The sequence below is a fragment of the Tachysurus fulvidraco genome, chromosome 19 (assembly GCF_022655615.1).
Source record: "Tachysurus fulvidraco isolate hzauxx_2018 chromosome 19, HZAU_PFXX_2.0, whole genome shotgun sequence".
NCBI lineage: Eukaryota > Metazoa > Chordata > Actinopteri > Siluriformes > Bagridae > Tachysurus > Tachysurus fulvidraco.
This window is the reverse complement of record NC_062536.1, coordinates 9,559,977-9,587,462: the sequence shown is the minus strand read 5'-3', so window position 1 is coordinate 9,587,462 and position 27,486 is coordinate 9,559,977. Positions and strand designations below refer to the sequence as shown.

Genomic DNA, 27,486 nt, shown 5'->3' with positions numbered 1-27,486 from the left:
TACTGCTATTTCAAGCCCCAGCCTTTAATATCACTTGGTGCAGTTTACATTTTGACCACTTAGTAAAATAAAACTCCACGATGCTAAACAAGTAAGTGAACACTCAATATTGTGGCAACCAAGTCAATGGAACAGTTAAATAGCAACATTTCTTTCAGGACACATAACTACTATTTCAACTGAATTTAATATGTACTGTATACGAATGGAGATTTCTCAAAGATTAATAAATGTTGAACAGCTGCTATATGGTTGGGCTCTACCTCAACTTCTCCAATGGAAACACCACTAAACAGTACCACAGCTTCAATCATTATGCAGCACAGCTTCATACCGTATGAGCTGTATGTATATGGACAATTCAACAGTATTCTCAGTTCCTAGCCAAATATATCGATATCGCCTGAAGGTCGTTTGGATCGATAAAGGTTTAGATGTTCTGTGATATGAAACTGATCTGTAACAAGTGTTCTATCTAATACCTATAGAAGATTACATATATATATATATATATATATATATATATATATATATATATATATATATATATATATATATATATAATATTTCTATAAAAACTTAGGTTAATCTGCTTAACCTTTTGTGAACAAAAAAAATCCCTGTCAGATCATGTGGTAAAATGCATGACACATTTTAATTAAATCTCTCTCAAAATGTTAAATATAGAAATCTAAAATAATATATAATCAAAAATTAAATCTAATCTTTTTTTTTATTTCATTTAGTTTTCAATTTAAAAAACATGTAAAATTACATATAAGCAGTTGCAAGCATGTATGAAGCCACTTTGTGGATGATCTTTAATGCTGATTTATCTGAGCATATGATACACTGTATGTTCCACAAAGCTATTATGGAAATATATACACTGAACCCAAATCTGCAATTTACATTTGGAGAAATTTCTTTTCATTCATCTCTAAGCATTGGCACATATGTAAGTCCAAAAGACATTCTAGTGTGAGCTTGTGTCTCTTTCTTCTATATTCTTTAACAGTACCAGAGAGTAGTGATTTTTGCAGAAGCTGACACATCTGTCTTTTCTCCAAGGACTATGACATAAAACTCCTCTTACCGTCCACACAGGCAGGGCTGGCTCTAGTCGTACCGGCAATTTGGCCTTTCTTGCAGGCACAGCGGGCTGTCTGCCGAGCTATGGTCCTCCGTGGCTGACTGCTGTCTCTGTCCAATGTCACAATCTCACAAGTCCCGGCCGCCAGCTGACCTATAGGGCACAGAGATGGGACTCCAGTCACAATTGTGCTCATCATGCAGGGATCCTTACAATGTTTTTGAGGGTTAAATACAATTACAAGATAATTTTTTTTATTTATTTATTTGGGGGGGGGGGTGGGTTCAGTTTAGTCAGTGTTGTGATGTGAAATTCTAGGAGGCAATTATGTTTTATTATGCAAATACAGGCAATATTACAAGGTTTAGTGTGAATAGCACTTGCAATTTGGGTGTTTAGTTCTTTATTTGCTACTTCTGCTTTTTATTATTATTATTATTATTATTATTATTATTATTATTATTATTATTATTATATAAAAATATGATTAATTAAGTTCTGCATATAAAATGTATATAAAGTAATATATAGACAACTGTTAAATGCACTGCACTTTATTATTCAAAATAGAAAAAACATATATTTTGGTTATTAGGTAATGCTTAATTCTAATATTCTAAAGTGATGTACCATTTTTGATCACTTAAGTCCTAAGCCTGATATTATACATAATGTAAGTAGTTAACACTTTCCAGGTGGAAGTCAAGTCTTAATCTTGACTGGTTTATACCTAGCATGAAGTAAGCACATGTTATTCAATGTTATTATATTATAGTATAGCCTGTACTGAGCATAAACAGTATATAGCTGTAACTGGAAAAAAGAATACAATATCAGGTTTAAATACATTTACATTACTAACTGAATAAAATATGCAAAACAGTCATTGTTCATGTTCATTGTAAACTATACAGTGTAAAATGTTATGGTAAATGCAGCTCTCTGTATTGCTTTTAGATTGTGGACCATAATATATTTCAGCTGTTTCCAAAAAAAACACAGGCTAATCCAAGCGCATGTCTCAGAGCATTTGAAACCAACATAAAAAAGCATACAGTCCCCTCTGGATGTTTGCCTAGAGCAATTTACTTTCATCTGGAAGAGCTTCTATACTCATTCAAGGCTGTGTCCACTGCTCATAAATGACCTACATGACATCCATACTAATGCATGGACTTTCACGGTGCTAAGTGTCATTTCTGTTCCAGTGCTTATTATGATGTGCATGTGTAGGTGAGACTGGCTCCTTCTTGCTGTCAGGCATGCAAATTTTGATTGACAGCAGGGTCAGAGCTTGGCTCCCATCTGACCCTGAGGCTTAGCTCCTAAACCAGAGTTAATAACGGAGCTTCATCTTGAAATAAAAGAGACACCTTACTATGGGGTCACAGGAGTGTGTGAGGGACCACATGTGCTGTTTAATTGTTCATGTAATAAGAATCAGCTCCTTTTAGCTTGTGTATGCACAATATGTGATGAACCATAGAGTCCTTAAACACTATGACTTTTTACCTCTCACATGACCTGTGATCAGGTCCAGACTTACAATTCTCACTCTCACAATTATAAACATAATTAGTTATACAGAATAATCCACTGTAGATTTTATATAATTCTAATAATATTTATTTTAATTCAAAATCCTTTGTTTTTGTCTTTTTCTTTGTAAATGTCTTTAATTCTACAAAATTTAAATCTTGATTGAAAATGAAAGTTTGTTGAGTATATTATGATTATTTTATTGAATGTCTTCTATCTTCTGAAAAATGTAAGAAATGCTTACATTACAGAAAGTGAGTCCTTAATCCATCTTTCAAACTGCTCCTGAGGTTAACAATTAATCCTGAAGATTCATAATCTGACGTTTCACACTTTACATTCCTAAACCCTTAACCTTCTTGTCTGCATTTTTGCGGTGTCGACAACGTTGATCGGATAAATACAGCACGAGATCTTTAAATAACGTCTTGTCCTGTGTTTTTACAACCGTCTGGAAAAACAGTGCGTCTACTGTTGTGTGCTTGAGCAGGTACTGTCATCTTTCACAGCTTTGTAATCTTTTTAAATTTGTCGTGTAGTTGACCAGGCGGTCACTGATATCCAGCTTCAGTGTCAGTTATTTTCCCCTCCCTGTGGCTCACACTTCTGTGATGTTCAATGTTTTGCCACCTGATGCTACAAAGCCATTTTTTGCACTGTACTGTTGAGTTTATTATTGGGTTTCTGTTACTAAGCATCTAGCCATAACATTCTAACATCACATTGTTTCGCATAGTATACATTGGGCACCATACTGCAAAATGAACACTGCAAAAGCCATATTTCATAACCTCAGGTAAAAACTTGCTAACTGTGCTTCTAAATTACCAGTGTGAAACGTTCCTCTACCTGGAGTTCAGAATGATGATAACCTGGGATTAAGTCCAGGGTGAAAAGCCCTTATGAGTGTTCACATAAAGAAATGCTTCACTGTAATGCCTCCCAATCATGCGTGTGAAGAGAATTCGTTTTCCTCACACAATTTTTGTTGTATGGATCCCAGTCCTTATGCACACCTCTTGTTTCATGTCTCAAGCAGATGCTCTGTGAACCATTCTGGCAAGCTTTGTAGTGAAGATTTGAATAAATAAATATCTTCCCATTCCTACTGTACTGTATTCCTCCGTTGTACTGTATCTGTTTCAAACACGTCGTCATTTCATTCCAAAATCATACTCAGGTACATCCCTAGTTCCTTGTGTTTAATCATAATGTCTTTTAAGTCTAAATTTAAACTCCTGTCTTAGAACCCTACTTGTGTCGTCAATCACATGCACAAACAAATGCAGTAGGCTAAAAAGACCTGTATTACATACATTGCAAATGATTGGTGAAACAATAGAGACTTTTCCCCACTGTCCTTTCTCATGAGGCAGCACAAAATAGAAGGACAGAGCCAAAAATGTATATTATATTGGTATATGTAGTATATTACATATATAGTGGTGAAAAGGATCAGTTGTTGTTGTTGTACAAAAGCTTACTTAGTCATTAAAGGATTAAGTTAGACGTGAATGCAATCCGTTGCTACTGTTTATATCTCACATATTTTCAGCTTCATTTCCCTTCAATAAAAGAATGACTAGCGTTTGAATTCAAAAAACATCTTATTTTTGAACTTATTTATTAACTCAATTTAGCTGCTGTCGGTGTAAAAGTTGTTATTCCGTGTTATTTATTTAGCTCCCTACTATTTTCTAATTTCCACTGTCTCATTTCTAGAGTTTATTGTTTTGCCTACGAATATGGATTGCTCTGCATTGACTCTCTCACTCAATGTGTGTGTGTGTGTGTGTGTGTGTGTGTGTGTGTGTGTGTGTGTGTGTGTGTGTGTGTGTGTGTGTGTGTGATTGCGATTTGTCGAAATAATAATGACTAGGATAACCAGCTTCAGTTTTTTAAAATCTGACAGCTATGGACTTGCACTGAACCTTTACATAAACCACGTACAGAACATTTGAAACGTAATCAGTTTTCATATTTGATTATGCGATTAATTTGTGATCTCATGTAAAAATGAAATATTTGTGTGAGGAAATCACATCCAAAAAATAAGTGTTTGCACTGCATGAGATGAATGTGTGAGACATGTAACGTGTATAAAAATCACTTTGTCTGTAAGGGAAGATGATTATGTATGCCATTCCTACTACAGGCATTTATAGCTTTTGTGTTCTGGCACTGTCATTGAAATATGAGTTGTAGGGCATGCATGGTCACACTGGCACACACTGGATTCCTCCTTCTGCCCAGAGAGAGGAGCCTGGAACACAGAGTACCTTATGACACAGAGTGCAAATGAATTTCATACTCCAGATTGGTATCTTCTCTTTCTTTTCTTCTTTCTTTTTTTTTTTTGGAACAATTTGTTCCTCAATCTCCTCAATGTTAAATATCTCTACATGCAAATAATCGATATACAAAATTACAATACCCTCAATATTTTTCCATTCTTTCAAAGTTCCTTCTGTAAAGTCTCTCTCTCTCTCTCTCTCTCTCTCTCTCTCTCTCTCTCTCTCTCTCTCTCTCTCTCTCTCTCTCTCTCTCTTGGGAAAAAAACAAAACACTGTACTGGAACTGTTGCACATAAATGGATGCAGATCTGCATTGATGGCTGGCTGCTGTTTTTTTCTAATGTTGTCATCCTCTGCATGCGTCTATGACCAAGTCCATGTCATTCTCAAGAGCAGCAGATGTCTGTTCTTTTTCTCTCCTTGTTCCTTTTCCCTCATGTATTCTTCTTTTTCTCTCTCTGCCCTTTGCTCTTTATCATCTTTCTTTTAATTTAACTTTCACCTCCTCCCAGTTCATCTGGATGATGCAGGATAATGACTTGTCAAGTGTGCATTGCAGCAGGGAAATATTTCTCTCTCTCTCTCTCTCTCTCTCTCTCTCTCTCTCTCTCTCTCTCTCTCTCTCTCTCTCTCTCTCTCTCTCTCTCTCTCTCCCCCCCCCTTCCCCCTCCCCCTCCTTCTCTCTCTCCCCTCTCCTTCTCCCCCTTCTTTCTCTCTCTCTCTTCCCCCTGTCTCCACTCCCCTCTCTCTCCCTCTCATTTTGTTAACACTTTGTTCTATAGTCAGTGTTGAGCCTGTCAGCTCCTCCTTTTAACATTTTTGTATTTTTAAAAGGTTATGGTTCCATCTTTTTTTCTGGATAATTTTGTGGTTAAATTTGGCACAAGAGTACAAAGTGTACTGTAGCACAACCTCAGTTGAGAGTTTGTAGGTTAGTTCTCTAGATCATTTTCAATGATATCTATCATTAGGATTTTTAGGATTTCATAGAGGAACCTTCACCACACCATTTCTAAGAAGCCATCAATCTCCTTCTCCCTGGTGCTGTCCTGCTCCTAGTTCACTCAGACCATGTGATCCGGGCTGCAGTCTATTAGAAAATGATCATAACTAAGCCTGACTTCCTCTGAAGCCAAAGCACAGTGGACATGATTACATGCAAAGATTTTGACCAATCTGAATAAATTCTTTCTGACAGCAGAGTCCGAATGAACTGTTTATAAAATTCAAAGCAATGGCCATTTAAATTCTCCTCAAAGTAAACAATTGCACATTTCACTGCAACAAGTAAATTCAATTTAATCCTGATGAATTAAACTAAGTAACAATAACTTCCCACTATTTCCATTTAGCAGTTGTTTAGTTTGTTATTTTTTACAAGAGAAAAAACTTGTATCCGATATATATGCTATAGCCCTACTCTTACTCTACTCTTTAACTCCTTCTACTCTGTAATTCCGTTTATTTTCAAACTGCTTTTTATTAATGATGCAATAGTAAAATGTTTCTTGCTTGAACTTGATGTATATAGAACAACAAACATTCTACGCTGTCGTTTTTCCATTTAACATACAGAACAGCAGGAGAATCTCAGATCCTCAGGAGCAAAGTGTTCATCAAGGCTTAAAAATGCTGTTCACTGCTTTTGTTTGGAATCATTTTATAATGAATACTTTCTATTCAAAGTGCCCTGGGTAGGTTTCTCTGCTTCAGAATGGACCACAGTCGTAGACTCGAAACACTCTCACCACATGTTCCTCTCAGCTATCAGACTGTGTCTTGTTAACCTTTCAAATCATAATGTCATTATTTTCAATTAATTTGTTCCATTTTAAATTTAAAATTGTTGTATACTGTAGTTCAGCTTCCTGTGTGTTGCGAACCAAGGTACTGTGGATCTCTAAGAAGCCATCGATGTCCTGCTCCCGAGTTCCTACTCCTGCTTCGAGTTCACCATGTGATCTGGTCTGCAGTCTATACAGTATACTGTACAAAGTTGTATACTGTAGTTCAAATTCCCGTGTGTTGTAATTTGCAGTTACGACTCGTCATCTCTAAGTTATACAAAGTTCTCTTTCTTTTTTTTTTAAATTATTGATTGCAGTAATTTATCTTTGTCTATTGTTGCATCACTGTGTGCTCATTTGATACCAATATCATGCTATCATTCTAATTCAAATTTATTTGTATAGCCCTTTTAACAAGGGGCATTGTCTCAAAGCAGCTTTACAGAACATAAAAATAAAGCAAAAAGCTAGTATACAGATTAATATAATACAAATTAATACAGATTAATAGTAGATATATTTAAATGTGTTTGTATTTATCACCAGTGAACAAGTCTGAGGCGACTGTGGTGAGGAAAAACTCCCTTAGATGGAAGAGGAAGAAACCTTGCGAGGAACCAGACTCAAAAGAGAACCTCATCCTCATTTGGGTGACACTGAAGGTCTGATTATAAATATACAGTCTGACAATTGTGTATTGATGAGGAGGTTGTTGTCCTCTAAGACCACATGTGGATGGCCTTTCCTCTTAGAATGTCTGAAATCCTCATGAAGAGGAATCCAACTGGAGCTGGTACATGTCTATACAGTACATGAAAATATAATATAAATCATAATACACAATGAATAAGTGCTCTGAACTGCATTATTCTATCAAAATCTTAAAAAAAGCACGAAGTGTTGTCTTGTCAAGGACATCTGTCTGAAAGACCAATTGCATTTTTTTTAATATGGCGATGAGGTTACTCGTTGCTACTGTAGATGAGGCGACAAGGCGACTCATAAACTCTAAGTTTTAACTAAATGGCTGATTATTATCATTCGTGGCTGATTATATTACATGAGATGAGAAATTAGTAATATGTTTTAATACATCTAATAAAAGAAATAAATGCAATTATTATTATCCTGTTTTTTGTTTTGTTTTTTAATCAAATTCGTTGACACTTTCATGTATTTCTGCATCTAAAAAGCTGAAAATTACAAAACTGCAATTACAAAAGATGTTCTCTATCTTTGCCACCTTAAACGTGTATTCTTACACTGTACTGGATGCTGATGGAAACATGCTTCCCTTGAATGTAACCCAGTTAGCGCATGTAGATTAGGAGCTGTCTTCTAACACTGATCATTTAATTAAATCAAATATATTCTAGAGAATGGCTGAAAATATCAAAGGTTTCCCATAATATGATCCAAGGTCGATCCAGAGCATTGATTACTGTCTGTACAGAGACTGTAAAGCTTCTCCCCATGTCTGTTTGGGTTTCCTGTCAAAGCTCAACAAAACACAGCTACTGTAGGTGAAACGGCTGCTGTAAATTGGTACTACAGTAGGTGTGAACGTTTGTGTAAACGCTGTGCTCTTTGATGAACCGGCATCACATCCAGGATGTATTCTTATCTTGTGCACTGTGGTGTTCCTGGGATAAAGCTATTGCTTCCTTGACCAGGAAAAACTTGGGTAATGAATATGAATAAATGATTGTTACAAGATTTGAAGAAACAAAATACATGTCAGGTGAGGTGTATACACACAAACACACACACACACACACACACACACACACACACACACACACACACACACACACACACACACACACACACAATTCCATGCCCTCGTCTCATCATTTTCTCTTTAAGTTTGGTTTTCCATCAAAACGGATTGCCATTTGACATTTTTCCATCAAGTGTACCTGTCATCTGAATGATACGGCTGATTTAAATGTATGTGTGCTGTCCACGCAGACATGTATCCACCGATAAGATGAATGACCATGCCCACATTCATATCAGAGCAACTTAATAAATGCTATGATTATTGATATACTGCATTTGCTTGTCTTTGTTTCGCCTTCTTGTCAGTCATATGAGAATTGCTTTCTCCATCTATTAGGGCTGTGTGATAAATGTTCAGTCCCAGTATGAGTGGTGTTAAGTATACATGATTGATTTCATGTTTGTGTGGACCCTCAGGGCCCAGTGAGATGAGAGATCATTCGGGTTGGTGAGTGTCAATTCTCTGCTGTTACAAAAGTGTTACAAATAATTTGTAAAAATGATTTTAAAACAGTATATCTCATCCATTTTCAGAGGTTGGAAATAGCTAGACATATTACTGTCTTCATGCCTCATTTTAAGTATCTGGACTTTTTTATTTTTATTTTACCTAACACTAATGTCTTTTATATCTTACATAAAAGAACAATCTATACTTTTTATTTTAGAGCTTGGAAATAACTACACTTATTTTGCAACTGTAGTTTCATCTAGAAATGAAAGTATCTGGATTTTTTATCTTTCACCTAACACTGTTTTTATGTTCTATATTTAAACCAAATCTTTACTTTATATTCACTACTCATGTGGCAGCAATAATAAGACTGTACCCAAGAGATTTTGCATTATTACAAATTGGCCTAAGCTATTTCCCCCACGCTCCATAGCTCCTTGTGGGGGAAAAACAACATGAATTTACCTTAAATCAGTGTATGAGTGGAAGCAGACATTCTTCTACATGTACTTTTAGAGTGTTCTATGTTAAATCTAGCAAAGAATTTTAAACCGTACTTCAAATTTTGCGGCATATGTATTAAGCTTGTTGCACCATGTCTGTTTTACAAGAAAAAAAATCAAAATCAAAAGGGATAACAGTTCACATAAAAACATTAGCTAGGTAGAAATGTGTATAAATGGTTCTTTTCTGTGGAAGCTAGCAGCATCTCTTTTTCAGAAGATCGAATGAGCAGCATGTGAGGGGGAAGCATCCCTCTGATGCTTGAATTTCTCTTGTTAATAAAAGGGCAAGAAAAACAGCCTTGAGCACTGAAATAACGTGTTTCATTATAGACAAAACCGTGCAAATGATTATCTTATAATATTAGTGTAGCTGAATAACGATAGCACCAGCTTTTAATTCTGAAAGAAAATTCCTTCAGAAACCAAAGCAGCGATGACCAAGATGTGACTTTCTCCACTTCTAACCTAAACATTACTGGATAAAATGGTAATAATGGCTATTATTACTATAAAAATGATACCTCTGGATTTATAGATAGATTTGCATTAAACAAAATAACCAAAACTAGAAAATATGTCTGTTAGATGCTTCATAGTGGTCCACGATTAGTGTCCGTGTGAATGACTTACTGTATCAGTTATTTTAAGTAGTTTATATCATGTATAAAGAGGTGGATAAATGGGGTCATATGGTTGTGATGGTAAGGTGTGCACAAACTTTTGGACATATAGTGTTTAACAATGATCGTTGTGGTATGATATTAAATGCCAGTGTAGAATAAATGAATTTAATTCTTAATACATTAGTTTAACATGGGCCTATAGCTCAGGTCTGTAAAATTGCAAAATCCCAGACTTCTGTTTCACTGCAACATACCGCTGTTTGTCCAAACAGTAATTTGGATCCAGACACTGAAACAATGGAAGTTAGATAGCCTTTGCTTTGCTCTAACCTAGCAGGGTAGCTTTAAATGAAGGCTTTAACAAGCTCAATCAAGAAGAGAGTGAGAGAAGCCTCAGCATCTCAGCACAGCACATCTCCTTGTTTCTCTTCAATTTCACTGTGATGGCCTTGGCTTAAAGGAAACCAACCCTCTATCGCACTGAACATTGATAACAGCAGTGAGTGATATAGTACCAATGCTTTCACAGGTCCTACTGAGGGATGAAGTAAAAGTGAGAGCAATCTACTGCCTGTCTGGCATCAGAGAGCTATTATTGCACTGCTCCCAAGCCGAGAAAGAGTGTTTGTTCAAGGTAAAGAAAGCATAATTGGTCCTAATGTCTAGGTTAGATGGATAGTATGACTCTATCAAAATTATTCCAATTACTACTTTTGTCTAAATGTGTTCCGCTACCCTAAGATGGTACGCTCATTCATTTATTCATGGATCCAAAGACTATCCTGGGAAAAATGGGAATGGGTAGGAAATACACCATGGATAGGATAGCAATATATCACATAGTGCCATGTGCACAAACATACACACACTCATACACCACACACAAACACACACAGAGCTTTTGCCAATTTAGCACTGCCAATACACCGGGATGCTCTGGGAAACTAGAGAACCTGAAGGAACCCCACATAGATGGTAACCCAAGCTCAGGATCAAATTAGGGACCCTTGATCGTTGCAGTAGCAACACACCGTGCTGTACCATCATTCAAGCAACAGTTCAAAATGATGCTATGTCTTTGGGTGCCTCAGTGGAAATATGTACGAGCCTTCAGCCTCAACGCTGATGGGTAGAACTAGCTATTAGATGCAAAGGGGCAAAGTCTAAATTGGGATAAGATGCTGTAAAAAATGAGAACTCTGCCATTTAATGGAACAAACATTCTCACTAACAGCAAATCAGCAGCATGCAGGGTTCACAAGATGTGTCTGTCTGTGTTTATCACGTCGCACATGCATCGTCGCTCTGTCATGGTTTCGGGAATGGAGACGATCTTCTGGAAATATCGCTCATTAAAAAGTGGGCCTAGTCTCAAAATGTCAAGATGCTGTCGTTTCTGAGGTATTTTTGGGGCTGAGTTTCACTCGACTGAGTGCTCTGGTGGTTTCATGGGGTGCATCCAGAGAGCTGATTTGATTTTTTTTTTAATCTCACCTTTCTCTCAAACTCACTCTCTTTATACTGTGTGCACCTGTGAGTGTGTGTGTGTGTGTGTGTGTGTGTGTGTGTGTGTGTGTGTGTGTGTGTGTGTGTGTGTGTGTGTGTGTGTGTGTGTTCAGAAGACATGCAAACACTGTAAAATCCAGTAAACATGCTGGTAGGCCTGTCTTGTGCTTACAACACCAGCGTTAAGGAAGTTTCATTGTCCCTAAAGGGAATTTTGACCTATTTTCCTATATGATCTTGTTTCTTCCTCTTAATTAATTTACTTAGACAAACGATATTGTCCTTCAGAAACGGATCCACTTTTTAGTGTTCATCCCCTTAATAAGAGAAGCTATTTATATCAGACTGTTGACATGAAACAAGCAATGAATGATCATCTCTTGCAACAGAAGAGAAGAGAAAAGAGGAGGTGGAAGGGAGGGAAAAATAAACGTCCACCCCTTCATGCTCTCTGTAACCCCTGCACACTCCCCATGATGTTACTTCCTCATAATTAAATGTGCTTCCTTTCCCAGAGGATCACGACTCAGGCCCATGTTGCTGGTCTTTAAATGGTTAGTGTTTTCACAGGTTAAAACCCCTTTCTCTCAAGAAAGCGAGCCCCATTTTTCTCCTCTCAGAGAAGGCCAGACACCCCAAGCTTTGGCGATTTATCTGGGAGCAGAGAAGCCGTAATCACCCTTAGGCTGGTTTGAGGTCCATAAAGCCATTCAGCAGGCTTCATCAGCATGCAGTGAACACCATGGCCCGCTTTCAGACACTGAATGCCACCTCGAAACGGTCTGTCTTTAATCTCACTCTCATTCAGCTGGCCGAGGCCATTCGGGCTTCAGCTGGGTGATAAAGACAGCTCACATCCTCTCTCGCCTTCCCTCACTCCTCTGTGTCTGACTGCGGCTTTCTAATAACCTCGTCGGTCTTACACCACTGCCATTATTAGAATAGACCTTGATCAAATAGCAACAAACCTGCATGGACTGGATCAGTGTAGAGAAATCGAATTGAGCTGAATAAAGCACAGCTCAAAGCTCCTGAACACCAAACCATGAAGAAGCAATTCCATAGAGACACATTGCATATAAAATCAGCGTTCGACACCAGCAGTCTGCCCTGCAATTCAAATTCTTTAAATAATAATAATAATAATAATAATAACAATAACAATAATAAATACATTGTTATTGTTATTATTATTATTATTATTATTATTATTATTATTATTATTATTATTATTATTATTATTATTATTATTATTATTATAGCCAATTTAATCACACCTTGTGAAAGTGCACATTATACAGTATAATCAACACTCAGGTTTATTACAGTTGCTACTGGCAGAAAATGACACAATTTTACCAGAGTGTGCTATTCTTCTTCATGCAATGACTCCTTGAGCTATTCATCAAACACTTCTCTAATCTGTATGTCTTCTCACTCGGCTGAATTCGGCACCACAAAGCAGCCCTCTGCATCCCATTGATGACTTTGACAAGTGCATTGACAATGAACAGAACATTGCAAGCAAGACATAGCATCTCATGTTCACCAGATTGCTTCCACGTTGATAACGTGACTGCAAAACCATTGATTTCAGCCTCCACAATTTTCTCATTTTGTTACAGTGGAGAAAAATTCTAATCACTATTATTAAAGTTAAGATCAATAACAATTAGGACTTGACACCAGTGCTGTAGATGGAAATGCATCCACCACCAATGAGCTTACTCTATTTTGCTTGACATACCATTAGATATTCGTCAAACAGGAAGGAAGCTATTATTGCAAGCATCTGACCTTGCTCTGAACTTGAGTCTGGTTAGATCAATTCCAGAATCTAATCAGTTCATCTGCTGGTGGAAATCATCATGTCTTATAAATCTTACAAACATTACATCACTCGCTCTGGAGAATCATGGACAGATGCAAAGCCAACCTAGTGACAGAGACAAATAAATAGTTTCTAAGATAGATAGATAGATAGATAGATAGATAGATAGATAGATAGATAGATAGATAGATAGATAGATAGATAGATAGATAGATAGATAGATAGATAGATAGATAGATAGATAGATAGATAGATAGATAGATAGATAGATAGATAGATAGATAGATAGATAGATAGATATCCCTATTTTTAACGGGTTGTTTGTTTAAAAAAAACTGTACTGAGGGGGTCCTTTATTTTTTTAAAGCACTGCTCTAACGGTTCTCAGTGGTAGGGGGAGGTTAAAAATGGGAGGAGTCATATTCTACAGTGAAATATTTTAGCCTCAAAGTCATGATTAGCTATGAAGTTTTCTCATCTCTGCTTGGGCAAGAGAAAGACTGAGATGAAGGCTTGCTTGAAGCCTGAAATCAGCTGGTGCCACTACGTCTGTCAGTCAAACCTCCACCATACTGCCTGCTCACAGCAGATTCTAGAAGGTGGCAGACTCTGAATCGCTTCAACTCCCCATGCCGCTGCAGCAATAGGAAAAAAAATACTGGTTATATTTCACTAATATGGCTCAGCCAGCATTTGGTCAGGCATTTGCTCATGAATACTTAGCAGCCACATGAATATGCATGTGCGCTCTAGAGCGGAAGTGTTGATGCTGAGCTTTATGACTCTGCATGAGACTTAATTACAATACAAGGCACAAGGTGTCCACTTGTAGCAAAACAAATACGAACAAAATATTCATCAGCAGAGGCACGTGATCTTCCACAGGGTCCTGTGATAACCATGTCTCATTGTGTTAGGTATTATCCATGACATTTAGAAATATATTGAATAGTTTGGTATTTCTACATTTATTACTATTAGGCTCATTTAGCTGTAACAAAATGATTCTTCCTGGGAATCTTTCTGTGATTCAAGATAGTTGGCACTCTGATATACCTACTTTCCTTATATAGGCCTTATAAGTGAGAGATATAGCAACCTACTATAATCTTGATTGCCACAGCAGTAACAGAGACAATGCTAATGTAATGTCAAGGTCACAATAGAAGAGGCTAATATTCTGTGTTGAAAAGGGTATGAAGTCCATTAATTTAAGCATACTACAGCTTCCCACTAGGATTATGTTGTAGTCTAAATGTCACTGAACTTATTTTTTATTGACGTATTTTTTTTTGTAACACAAATTTACAAATTTTACACAAAGTAAAACCAGTCAATTTGCATTTCATTTATTATCTGTTATATTAACCTTGTCATCTTAAAGCTAGAACAATTATTTTTGTTTATGTACAGTCGTATGCAAAAGTTTAGGAACCCCTGACGATTTCCATGATTTTCATTTATAAATATTTGGGTGTTTGGATCAGCAATTTCATTTTGTCTGTCAAATAACTAAGTAAGTAATATTTCTGCAGTGAAATGAGGTTTATTGGATTAACAGAAAATGTGCAATATGCATCAAAACGAAATAAGACAGGTGCATAAATTTGGGCACCCCAACAGAAAAATCACATCAATATTTAGTAGAGTCTCTAGCAGAAATAACAGCCTCTAGATGCTTCCTATAGCCTGTAATGAGTAACTGGATTCTGGATGAATGTATTTTGGACCATTCCCCCTTACAAAACATCTCCAGTTCAGTTAGGTTTGATGGATGCCAAACATGGACAGCCCGCTTCAAATCACCCCACAGATGTTCAATGATATTCAGGTCTGGGGACTGGGATGGCCATTCCATTGTGACTGATTCCTCAACATTATTCTTAAGAATCTACTGATATTGAGTGGAATCCATGCGACCCTCAACTTCAACCGGATTCCCAGTACCGGCACTGGCCACACAGCCCCACAGCATGATGGAACCTCCACCCAATTTTACTGTGGGTAGCAAGTGCTTTTCTTGGAATGCTGTGTTCTTTTGCCGCCTTGCGTAACGCCCCTTGTTATGACCAAATAACTCAATCTCTGTTTCATCACTCCACAGCACCTTATTCCAAAATGAAGCTGGCTTATCAAAATGTGCGTTTGCAAACCTCAAGCGACTCAGTTTGTGGCGTGTGTTACAGAAAAGTCTTTCGCATCACTCTCCCATACAGCTTCACCTTGTGCAAAGTGCGCCGAATTGTTGAACGATGCACATTGACACCATCTGCACAAGTTGATGTTGTGCCCAAATTTATGCGCCTGTCTAATTTCGGTTTTGATGCATATCGCATATTTTCTGTTAATCCAATAAACCTCATTTCACTACGAAATATTACTTTAGTGTCCTTCAGTTATTTGACAGATCAAAATGAAATTGCTGATCCAAACACCCAAATATCTATAAAGGAAAATCATGGAAATCGTCAGGGGTTCCTAAACTTTTGCATACGACTGTAGCATTTAGTAGTTTAGTAGTAGTTTAGTAGTATGTCTAACAAAACAGAACAGACTTATGCTGTATCACTGAAACACACAACACCCATTTTATGAATTCTGCATAAATCGCATATAACGTGTTAACGTGTAAAATTCCAAAAGTCTGAGATGAACAGGGAAATGCTTCTGTTTCACATTCTTCAAATAAATCCAAATATTTTCATTATAAATTACACGGTCAACGTCAAATATTAGCTGCAATTGGTTGTCGAGGAACCTTTAGGTGAATATAGAACTTTATCTATTGTTGTTACTGAACTCTTACGCTAATCATGTGTGTCAGGACAGAAAGAAAACTAAAATAGCAACTGACTTGACTTGTTTGAAAGTCACTATTCGCACACAAAATGCTGACTTTGTAGTTACAGCAATATTCATAATATTAAATCCTCTCTCCATCACTTTTTTTTTTTTTTACATCTAGTGACCTGCTTAGGGTTGTGAGCCGTTTGGGAAAAATCTTCTGGTGTGCAATATGTGGAGACTAATTCTAAATATAACAGAGATAATAACTCAAATGAGGTAGTCTTTACCCCGGTGTTCCCATGATGAACTCAGGATCCACTGGAAAAAGATTTATTTAAAAATAATTGTTTCCCCAATCATTTAGTTATAACGTAGTACTTCAGATAAGCAGGTAGAAGTTTTGCTTTTTGTAGGAATACAAAAGAAAAACCTCCTGTTTGGAGTAAATAAATAGATTTCTTTTTATTAGTTTAACCCAGTTTAAACCATGTATCAAATGTTATTCTTTAAAAAAAAGTAGAAAATTGTAAATGAATTTCTGTGTGTTCATGAGATCTAGAACAATAACCGTGTAAAGAATGGCAAAAATATCTTTACCAAGATCCCATTTGTATAAAAAAAAAGGAAAACCTGCAACAGTATAAACAATATGAGTAAGTAAATAAAGTTAGATGAGAAAGTTTGTGATATACAGTGATCCCTCGTTTATCGAGGTTAATGGGGACCGGAACCCCTCGCGATAGGTGAAAATCCACGAAGTAGGATTGGCCCTAAGTTTGACCTTTTCACTGATGGTCATCATCTTCCTCTTCCTCTTGGGCTCACTAGAGGAATCTTTCGCAGGGGCACGGTGCTTAGGAGGCATCGTAAGGGCTTAACGAAAAGTTAACACAATACACGAGACACAGTTGACAGCGTGAACGAGAGTGGCGAGATACAACAAGGGAAGAAGCCGGGAGAGGATGCGATGATGAGCAGCCAATCAGCTCAGATCTCACGCCGGGAACCAATCATGTGCCTTGTCTGAGTGCCCGTGGGTATATACAAAGCCTCTGAGAGTTTCTCTCTTTGTCTGGCATCCTGGGAAACCGTTTTTATTTTTATTTTCTATGAATATTTTTGAAAAATCAGCGATGCACTGAGGCCGCAAAACTTGAACCGCAAAACTTGAACCGCAAAACTTGGATTATTGTAAATGTATACTGTAGCACTAATGCCCATGTCAGTGACGAAATAAAAGTTGTTTAAAACATAATTTTTAATACCGCAAAGCATATAAACAATTCATTTTCTAATTAAAACATAAATGAAATTTACAAAGGAGATTTACAAAGGTATTCTACATACATGTCAATCTACGACATATCTAAAATATCTCAGATCAGTTCTAGACCCTACAGGCATAATTATAATAGTAAATCTTTCATGTTTGTCCACGTTATTATTATTAGTGTATTAAAGCAGCGTGGTGATACTTCCTAAATAAATAAAGCTGACATTTTTGCTTATCTGACACAGAATTCAGCTTATACCTTCTTCTGTGTCACAGCTTCCTAAATTGACCACATAAGGACATTTTTCGAAAACGTATTCCTAAGAATCTTTGTGTTTGATTATTAGTTCAGGCTGCATGCGTATTTGTTTGGCCTGCACTGTTTAGTGCTTGCTAGGGGTTACAGAATGGCCACCTCTGGATATATGCCCCTGTGCATGGCCTGTTTGTGTGTGCTGCATGATAACGGACGAATTCTAGCTTCTACTATTCAGTCCCCTGTAGCACATGCAGTGTGGCCTGATAAAGCAAAGGAATCTGCTACACACACCAGCACACTGTGCAGGTATACACACACACACACACACACACACACACACACACACACGGATACACACACCCCGGAAAAGGAAGACAGGATTTTATTTTTGCCTTTTCTCTTTCACAGTGGAAAAATGATTATGACAGCAGTTATGTGGCGTCAGTGTGTATGAGCTAGGGGCACATGCTAGAGAATAAGTGCAGGAGTAAATTTGGCCTCAAGCAGCCTCGTGCACTAGTGCTACGTTTCCCCTGGCGAAGGTGCCTCGGCTTGGATAAACACAGTTTATCAGCTCTGAGTATTACGTGTTCTGTTACAGGGTACTTGCTTTTTAATAATGTATTGCAATAAACTACTAAATATGCTGTAAAGGTATATCTATAGCAAAGCAACCAGTTTGTTAGTCTACACTAAAAATCTGGGCCACTTGTCATGAATCCAAAAGAAGCCCTGTAAATGTTAAGCACTGAGTAACATGCCATGTTTGAATTTGCGTAATGAAGCCGAGACGAGGATGGCCTACAAAACCCGCGGCGTGCATTAGCCTCAACCTGTCACTCAGCACCACTGTCTATGCCAGGTGCCTCCTTAAATAATTCTGCCACCCTCTGATGAGCAAGTGCTCAAAACAAACAAAAACAGAAAAAAATAGTAAGAAACTAATGTTTTGAACCTGTCAGGCTCAAGGTGAAAAGACACATTTATTTGTCATTTCAATGCAACTTGATACAATCTGTCCTTTATTCCGTGCTTTTGTTAGTCAAGGCTTGTCATATACCCAAGAAAACACACAAGCGTGAATGTCACTTTTTCTCTAGTATAATATTAAAGCTTTGACTTCCCTATGCTGTGCTTTTTTTCTGACTGTTTTATTTTCCCTCAAAGGATTCACAGACCTATTGAATACAAAACCTACTCAGTGTATTCGCTCCCTAGCAAATGTGTGCAGATGGATTTACACAGGCTGCACTGTTAAACACAGTCCAACAATAATAAATTATTTATCTCCTTCACCGGCATCAGCTAAAGTGATTAGGCCATGATGGTCAGCCCTCGTTGCTCTCACACCCAAACTTCAATCTCCATATTAAATGTGAACTGGCATGGCAGCACTTTCTGTTCCGTGGACCCTTGTTAGGTCCGCTAAATAGCATTAGCAAATTATCAGGGAGTACATGAATAGGTTTTAAACAAGCTTCAGAGTTCAAATTACACACTTCAAGCTTGGAGTAAAAACAGCATTTCAGGACAGTTTGTATTCGCCGCACGTCGTTCCATGACCGCTGCTACAAGATCGAGCGTAAACATGCTACTCTGTATTCTCTGAAACTCTAGAAGTTTATATTCATATTACTAAGCTGAAATGACACAAATCGAATTTTAGGACTTAATATTAGACAGATACGATTTCTGGACAAAAATGCTATCTTTCTAAATCATGAAGCGCTCATGTGACATGAGTGAGTCAAATCTTAAATGAGTCAAATGAATGAATCAAACCGAAATCTGTGAGTTTTTTTTTCCTCAAAGCACGGTAAAATGTAAACTTTGTCATTTTCATATGTCTTTGTTTCATTTAATTTTCATTTCATTCAGTATCAGAGTGTGCCAAAAGATTCAGTTGAAGGATGGAGGAATTTGTGATTCACTTGATAATTAGGGAATTGATTCGAACAAAACCGGAAGGAATCTACTGCAACTGAGAATTTGAAATGGTTCGAAACCATTTTTACTGTCTTTGCCTTTCTTATCTCTTTCTTATCTCTGATATCTTCCCTTGCCTAATTTTTTATTTTATTTTTCCACCTGTCACCCTGCAGTGTAGGTTATTAGAGGTGCCTATATCTCAATTTTAATCTTTCAGTGCTACTAGTGCAAGTTGTCCCTATATTCTCACACCTTCTACCCCAATTCAGCTCCATAATAAGATGAGAAGCTCCGGTGTTGCATAGTCACAGAATATTTGCTTGGTTTCCTCTAGATTTCATGTGCAAAAAGTGGGACAGTTCATTATTTCAGAGCCACATCCACTGTGAAGTCTGAGTAGTGACACTATGGTCAGTAATTATTGGTTATGTTCGCATCTTTGCTACTCTGTAAGACAGTAATTGTGATACTTACTTGCTTCTGTCGCTCTTTTTTGTACTTTAAACTATCCCCTACTCTCTTTCTAATGCACGTCTGGAAAATTGACTGGATTAAGAATGAAATCTTTGAAAGAACAGTAAAAGAACAGTCACAAGACAAAATACTTTCTTTTAAGTATAGAGCTGTATGAACTAAATCTGATCACATTTTCTGTACTGACTTGCAAATTTAGTCCTGGTCTTGACCAAGAGTTTGTGTTGTTTTGATTTTACATGTACAGGCTTTAATAAAAAAGGTCATTCATTCTTTCAGGAAACAGCCTAATTTGTGCAACGTATGAATAAAGTAAACAAGTAAAAATAAAGGCTAGGTTTGGAAAAAGATTTCATGATTTCTAGACTCACTTTTATTTGGCCTTGACCTCCTCATGGCTCGACTCAATCTCAACTAATCCTGGACTTGAATTTGATAAAAGTGGTTTTGACTACAGACATACTTGAAGATATAGAATACAGGAAAAACCGTCACACTCTGAAAAAAGTATAAAAACTGTGTCATTCCTTGTTGCTAGGGTACACTTATCCAAGCAAACTCCTTTTCTACCTTTTTTCAAGAACATTTCAGAGTGTATACCTTGTTTACTCTACATGTTAATAACCATCCAATTATCATCCAATTTTATTTTTTTTTTAGGTACATTATTGCAACATTTCCAAGTTAAAAATACATATTTAATGTACAAAAGATAAGAGGATGTACTGCCCTAGTGACAAGAGAAGTGTATGGTTTAATATCCTTTCATTATTTCTTTCTCTGTCTTTTAAACAGAGCTTTATTAATTTAAATGTATGCACTGCAATACTGGCAAAGAGGAACATATTCAAGCATAGTAAAGATGACTACAACGTTACAATAAGCATCTGTCATCACCTCTCTGGTATCGCTTCCCCCCTTTACACATAAATTTCATCTATCTTTTGGTAAATTCTGATTTCCATGGCAACCGCCCACAAAGAAATTTGGTTCAGCAAAGCAGAAGTATTAACAGCGTCTGACAGTAATCACCCAGCGTGCCCTTCTGGCTTGCTCGCTCTACCTGCAGTCGGTACAAGACAGCGTCAGGAAAAGTGGATAGTTAATTTGCCTGTACAGCTGGAGGATGAGTCCATCACTCCACTGAGCCTGTGCTTATTGGTGCTGATGACCAATTGAAGCTCCACAATGCTACCCAGTGCTGCCAATTACACCACTATAAGTTAGTCGCATAACAGTCCAGAAAAATGTGTAAGGCAAAGTGCTGTCATTCATACTATCTGTACAAACCCACATTCATGAAGGTCATGAAGTTCATGTCACCATAGTAACTATGGGAAAACTGTGGAATCAGAAGAGTACAGCGTTAGACATCTTTAACACTCGATTTAAGGAACACAAATGAGGCGGATTTTTTTAAGGTTTACTGGAGACCTGTGATCATGTGAAATAAACATTTTATACAAACTATTGTGTGTCAAATAATAAACTAAATTCATATCTCTTTCGTCTTAATTGTACGTGTTTGACCTTTAGGATTCAAGTAGTGTCAGGTAGAGTGTCAGGTAGAACTAATAATGTAATTGGTATTCATACATGAATTTAATCAGGTATCCAGCAATACACCTTTATATGAATAAAAAGCATAGTAGAAAAAAAAATCTGTCTACTTTTGACATTTACTAAACTAATTAGCAAAAACCTTCATTAACCTTAGAATAAAGTGTTTCAGTTAAAAGGTGTTATTACAATTATTTGACAACACACACTGTACTTTTTCTGCCAATGTCAATGATTTATTAAGAATTGTGAATATAAAGCATTATAATTATATATCAGGTAACCGTCATATCTCAGCTGAGACCTTTTTGAACTCATTAGAAAAGTCACAGCTCATTTCACTGCTACTGAATGGGTGCAATCAAGAAAGATAAAGTAAGAAATTTTATTTTTGTCATTATTGTCATTATTAGATTAGTGGTATAAGATTTATAATAACTTTTAAGTGGTATTATAAATACAGCTAAACATATGTTAAACAATTTACTGTAATGCATTTATATAATGCCTTATGAATGCATCAAGAATGTTGAAAATATGTTCATAGTTTATTAAATACAGTATATATCCTTCATACATCTCACTCACAGAACTTTTTTGCTGAAAGTTTCTCTCCGCTTGTTGTCCTTGGTCAGTCACTCTGCAATATTCCCTTTTAATTTATTTCCTGCCTTAGTGCTCAGCAGGGTATGTGTCTGTCATGCTACAGCAGTGAAAGTTGCCCATCACAGCTTATTAGAAAACACTCAGACATCTCCTATAGCTTTCTGTTTTTGTCCATCTCACAGTCTATCACCAGTTCACTGTGTTTCTGCGTGTCAGGAGAGAGAAGACAGACATGGAAAATGAGCAGCAGCTGTTTGTTACATTTTCATTTTGTCCGACTGTCCGTCCGTCTTTTAATAGGATGTCTGTGGAAGCAGTGTAGCGTGCACCGAAACCCGACGGTGAAGTAGAGTTGATTGTGTTTCATCAGCTCATCAGCAATGGGTCGATATTAAAAAGCTAGCCTTGCACTGTTCTAAACTCAGTCCTCAGTCATAGACAGTCAGACGGTCAGCTGATGTTCTGTACCAGCTTCCAGCACATTGAAAGCAAGCGATCAGGAACACTGAAGACCTGGCTCAGGTGTGTGAGGAGACAGAACATGTGCACCCATTCTCCCTGAGGAGTGAATTGGAAAACACTGAGCTAAGGAGGACTTACAAAACGAGGCCAAGTCTGGAAAGTGAAGACACACAAGTCTGCATAATTGAGCATGTTGTTTTGTTCAACCAGAGCTGTTTCTTTCAACTCTTTCATCCACAGGAAGACATTCATCATTCATTCATCATTTACCTTCAGTAACCTTATTTCCCTAAGTAGGGTATGATGGTGGAGCCAAAGCTTCAAACTGGGTGTGAGGAAAGAAAACGCATGTGCACCATACGCACAAACATATCATCACCATTTCACCAGTCCACCTACTGACATGTTTTGCGGAGATACGAGAGACCCAGAGAACTTGGATGAAACCTGCAGACACTGGGAGAACATTTGAAATTCTACACAGATAGTATCCCACAGTCAGGATCGAACTGGGAATGATGGAGCCAGCTGTGTGGCTGCTCAAAATCCATATCCATGAACATTAAGACACAAGTAGGTGCTCAAAGCAATGCATGCCTCGCTTACTTTAATCACATAGAGCTTGGAGCAGATTATCCCTCATGTTGCTGGACTGCATTGTGTATTTGTGCATGTGCTATATTTTTTTAAAATAAATAAATAATGCAGACAAGCAGAAGCACACAGGCTCCGGTACAGGTGTAAATTTGCTGCATGACCTCATTGCCCAGCCTGAGGCTTGTGTTTGCACTATAGTATGCTTCTTCACTGACAGGACCTCCAGCCAGCTCTTCCCCTCTTGCATCTGCTTTAAATAAGAGCACTTTGCAAGTCTTATTTCTTTCATCTCATTGGTTACAATATTATCCTTGGGCTGTTTGTGGCACTACACATAGTATAATTTATTGTCTGTTCAGCAGCCCAAATGTGCAAACTGCATTTCATTTGTTCCATAAATATCTGGATTAAAATCTGAATCTATATTTTGCCTATTGTTTGTTACACATAAAGCTTTTGTTTATATTGTGTGTGTGTGTGTGTGTGTGTGTGAGAGTTTGTGTCAGTGTGTGTGTGAGTATGTGTGAGTGTCTGTGTGTGTGTGTGTGTGTGTGTGTGTGTGTGTGTGTGTAGTGTGTGTGTGAGTGTGTGTGTAAGTGTGTGTTTGTGTGTGTGTGTGTGTTTGTGTATGTGCGCACGTGTGTGTGAGTGTGTGTGTGTGTGTGTGTGTGTCTGTGTGTGTGTGTGAGTGTGTGTGTGTATGTGTGTGAATATGTGTGTGTGCGTGTGTGTGTGTGCGTGCGTGTGTGTGCGTGTGTGTGTGAGTATGTGTGTGTGTACGTGTGTGTGTGAGTGTGTGTGTGAGTATATGTGTGTGTGAATATGTGTGTGTGTGTGTGTGTGTGTGTGTGTGTGTGTGTGTGTGCATGTGTGTGTGAGTGTGTGTGTGTGAGTATATGTGTGTGTGAATATGTGTGTGTGTGTGTGTGTGTGTGTGTGTGTGTGTGTGTGTGTGTGTGTGTGTGTGTGTGTGTGTGTGTGTGTGTATTGTCTTTACATAGAAAGGTACAATTTCTTACATACATAACAAAGCCTATATTATGGTGACATATTTAATAATAATGACATTGTAAAATATCCCTCACATGACCTAATGTATCCCGAATGAAGATACATGTGTTAATCAGGATTCATACACACTGTAACCTTACTGTAACCTTACTGCAATTAAAATATGCATTGCAGCTGCAGCTCATGTTCTGCACGCTTGTGGAAGTTTAGTGCTCGCCTCAGTGGTACTTCAATGTACTCCATGTCCAAAAAAACCCCTCTGCTGTCATGTATATTACCACAGTGTGTGATATGGAGCAAAGAGCCATTACTACAAGGACGTAATTAGAACTAAACAGAGATCATGTGGAAAAATCCATTTTAAAATAGACCATGGGTGGCAAGTGGTGCAGGGTGTAGCATTGCTGCTTCAAAGAAACTCCAGCTTCCAGGACACTTGTGTTGTGATTTGGAATTGGTTTCTTCCGGGACCTCAAGTTTTATGCTGCCTCCCAAAAAAACATCTCAGCAGGTAGATTGGCTGCAATAAATTGCTCCTGGGTGTGACTGTGTGTGTGTGTGTGTGTGTGTGTGTGTGTGTGTGTGTGTGTGTGTGTGTGTGTGTGTGTGTGTGTGTGTGTGTGTGTGTGTGTGTGTGTGTGCCTGTATGTGTAGCCCTGTGACAGATTGGCATCCCAACCTGGATCTATTTCTACCTTATGACCAACATTCATGGAATAGGTTCCAGGAAAAAAGTCTTACTCTGAATGAATGAATGAATGAATGAATGAATGAATGAATGAAAATGATTAATTTTCAACAAATGATTATTGTGTACCTTTGTCTCACACAAATCAGCAAAACATTATGCTTTAAAACTCAAGCTTGTTCTCGGCTCTGTCCCATTCCAGCGTGGAAGAATAAACCTGAGCGTTTCACTGTTTCCCTCCATCATTGACATGGTCATAAACACAAACATAAAAGGGCATGTAACTGCGATTGTAAAGGTTGCCGTAAAGTGTCAATCTCCAAACAAGACTGGCAGTGAAGAGGGATTAATTGGGCCTGATGCCAGACAAATGGTGTGAAGTTGAACCACCATTTCCAAGATAAAAGGAGACAGCATCACATCATCAAATTAATGCCTGCTAGTGGCCTTGGGCTTTTATGCTTCGTTTGATTAGTACAGCTTTTAGGAAATGGGACAGTTTAACGTTTCCTATCAACACAGTAGTCTAGTTAAAGGTTCAATATTTTTAGAGCTTATTTCCTTAAACGAGTGAGAATAGTGTGATTTCCTACATAAAGTCAACTGTCATGTATTTATTTAACTTACATCAGCTCCCAAATTTTCTGTTGTTGGACTCCAAGGTCAATGATGAGGATTCTGAACTTAATAACCAACCAAGTGAGATCTCTGGATTTTTTTCAGGGGAACTTAAATCATTTGGTCACTAATAAAATGTTGCATCTATATACTGTAAGTGAAACAAACCAGGTTTGTGCTGTGTAGGAAAAGAATCAACAGATGTATCGTGTGTCGTGATGCGAACAGCACCTTTAGTGTTATATTATTCCTACACTATAGACATTTGCATTGCATTACTTTATTTAATAAAATGTCATCCATTTCGTTTGTTTACAGTTTTGTAGAACATCCAAGAAACAAGCTATTGTTTATATTACAGCAGCCATAAAGAGACCAACTTCAATTTTCTTCTCTCTTAAATTTAATAAGTTAATAAAAACCAGCAAAGCCGATAGTATTTCCTTCCCATAGGACAGCCGTACTTTCTCTGTAACAAAGCACAAACACTTCGAAAGAAAAAAGGTCTCCTCACGGAAAATGTCACCACATCGATGATTACACACATTTTTCAAAACAATGTAGAATATCTTCCATAGAATTCTCTGTTTATGTTGTTCCTGTAACAATAGCAATGTAGTGGAATAAGGGCATTAACATAAACCTTGCAGCTAAAGCTACTGCACTATCCGAGCCATGATGTTATGGAAACTCAGTCAACACCTACTGACCAATCAGATTCCAGCACTGTGGTATAGTGTGGCATACATGTACAGGTGTGCAATCTTGGGATGGAAGCTCATCAACTTTTTAATCAACAGCTCAAAAGATTTACACACTGCTTATTTCAGTATGAACCTTTACAATAGTGGTGAATCTGTCTAAACTAATACACACCATGCCTTGTTGTTACAAGATGATACATTTCCTCTTCTGGTAACTGCTTTTGTAATGATTACTCTAAAAGAAAATGAATTTGTAGCACCTCTATTGTGGCTCTCCCTTAATGCTAGCTATAGATATACAAATTTTCTATCAGCGATGTGCTGAATGCTTGTTTGGTTATTTTAGCACCAGCTCGGCTTTCGATTGAGCAAATGACACAATACCTTATTATCTAATGCATCAGCGAAATGGTGCTGGAATCTCATTTCATTTTGCTCTTATTTGTGGGAAAGGGGCTGATTAGTTTGTATGAGTCTTAGATCAAGGTTCTCTGCTCCCATTCGTGGCTAACATCTGTGGCATCATGTTTTCTCTGACCATCATTATGTGCAATGAAATTAGAAAGCGAATGAATATGTACTTCAGACAAAGTCCTATTGCTTATTCTGTTTTTTTGTTTGTTTGGTTTTTTCCAGTTCTGTACAGAAAACCTATTCTGCCACTGCATTGCTTCAGGATGAAATTGTTACGTGCATGCAATTTATTCAAGGGTGTTAGACTAAAGGAATGTGACATTCACAGTTATAAGATATTCATTAAATGCCATTTCCTTTAATTCCCTTTCAATTGAATATAAGAATAACAATCAATCCATGAAAGCAAACCGTGGCCGGCTGTTGTTTAGCTCCGTGTCTGCCACAGGATGCAATGATCCAGCTGAAATTACTTTAGACACAAGTTGGTGACCATAACAAAGGCTGACCCAATCCTAGTTATGATCAATAATGTCTCTATCACTCAGAAGGTTAAATGATCCAGTGGTGGAAAGGCCAGTGTGGTGAAACTGTGTGGTTTTGCTACAGTAATAGTGGCACCGAATTTCAAACAACGAAGAATCATGACTCTTTTAGGGATCACCGAGCAACAAGTTAGGTGCATTTAT

At 37.5% G+C, this 27,486-nt stretch overlaps 1 protein-coding gene across 2 annotated transcripts in view; it reads right to left on the bottom strand.

Moving 5' to 3' along the window:
* The window catches only part of tafa5a (TAFA chemokine like family member 5a), a 118,722-nt gene that overhangs the window by 41,439 nt on the left and 49,797 nt on the right, over window positions 1-27,486 (bottom strand). For both annotated transcript variants that reach the window (XM_027151899.2, XM_047804427.1), the window contains exon 2: window positions 1,097-1,246. In XM_027151899.2, coding sequence (XP_027007700.1) covers window positions 1,097-1,246 — 150 coding nt within the window. The remainder of the gene's footprint in view (window positions 1-1,096; window positions 1,247-27,486) is intronic.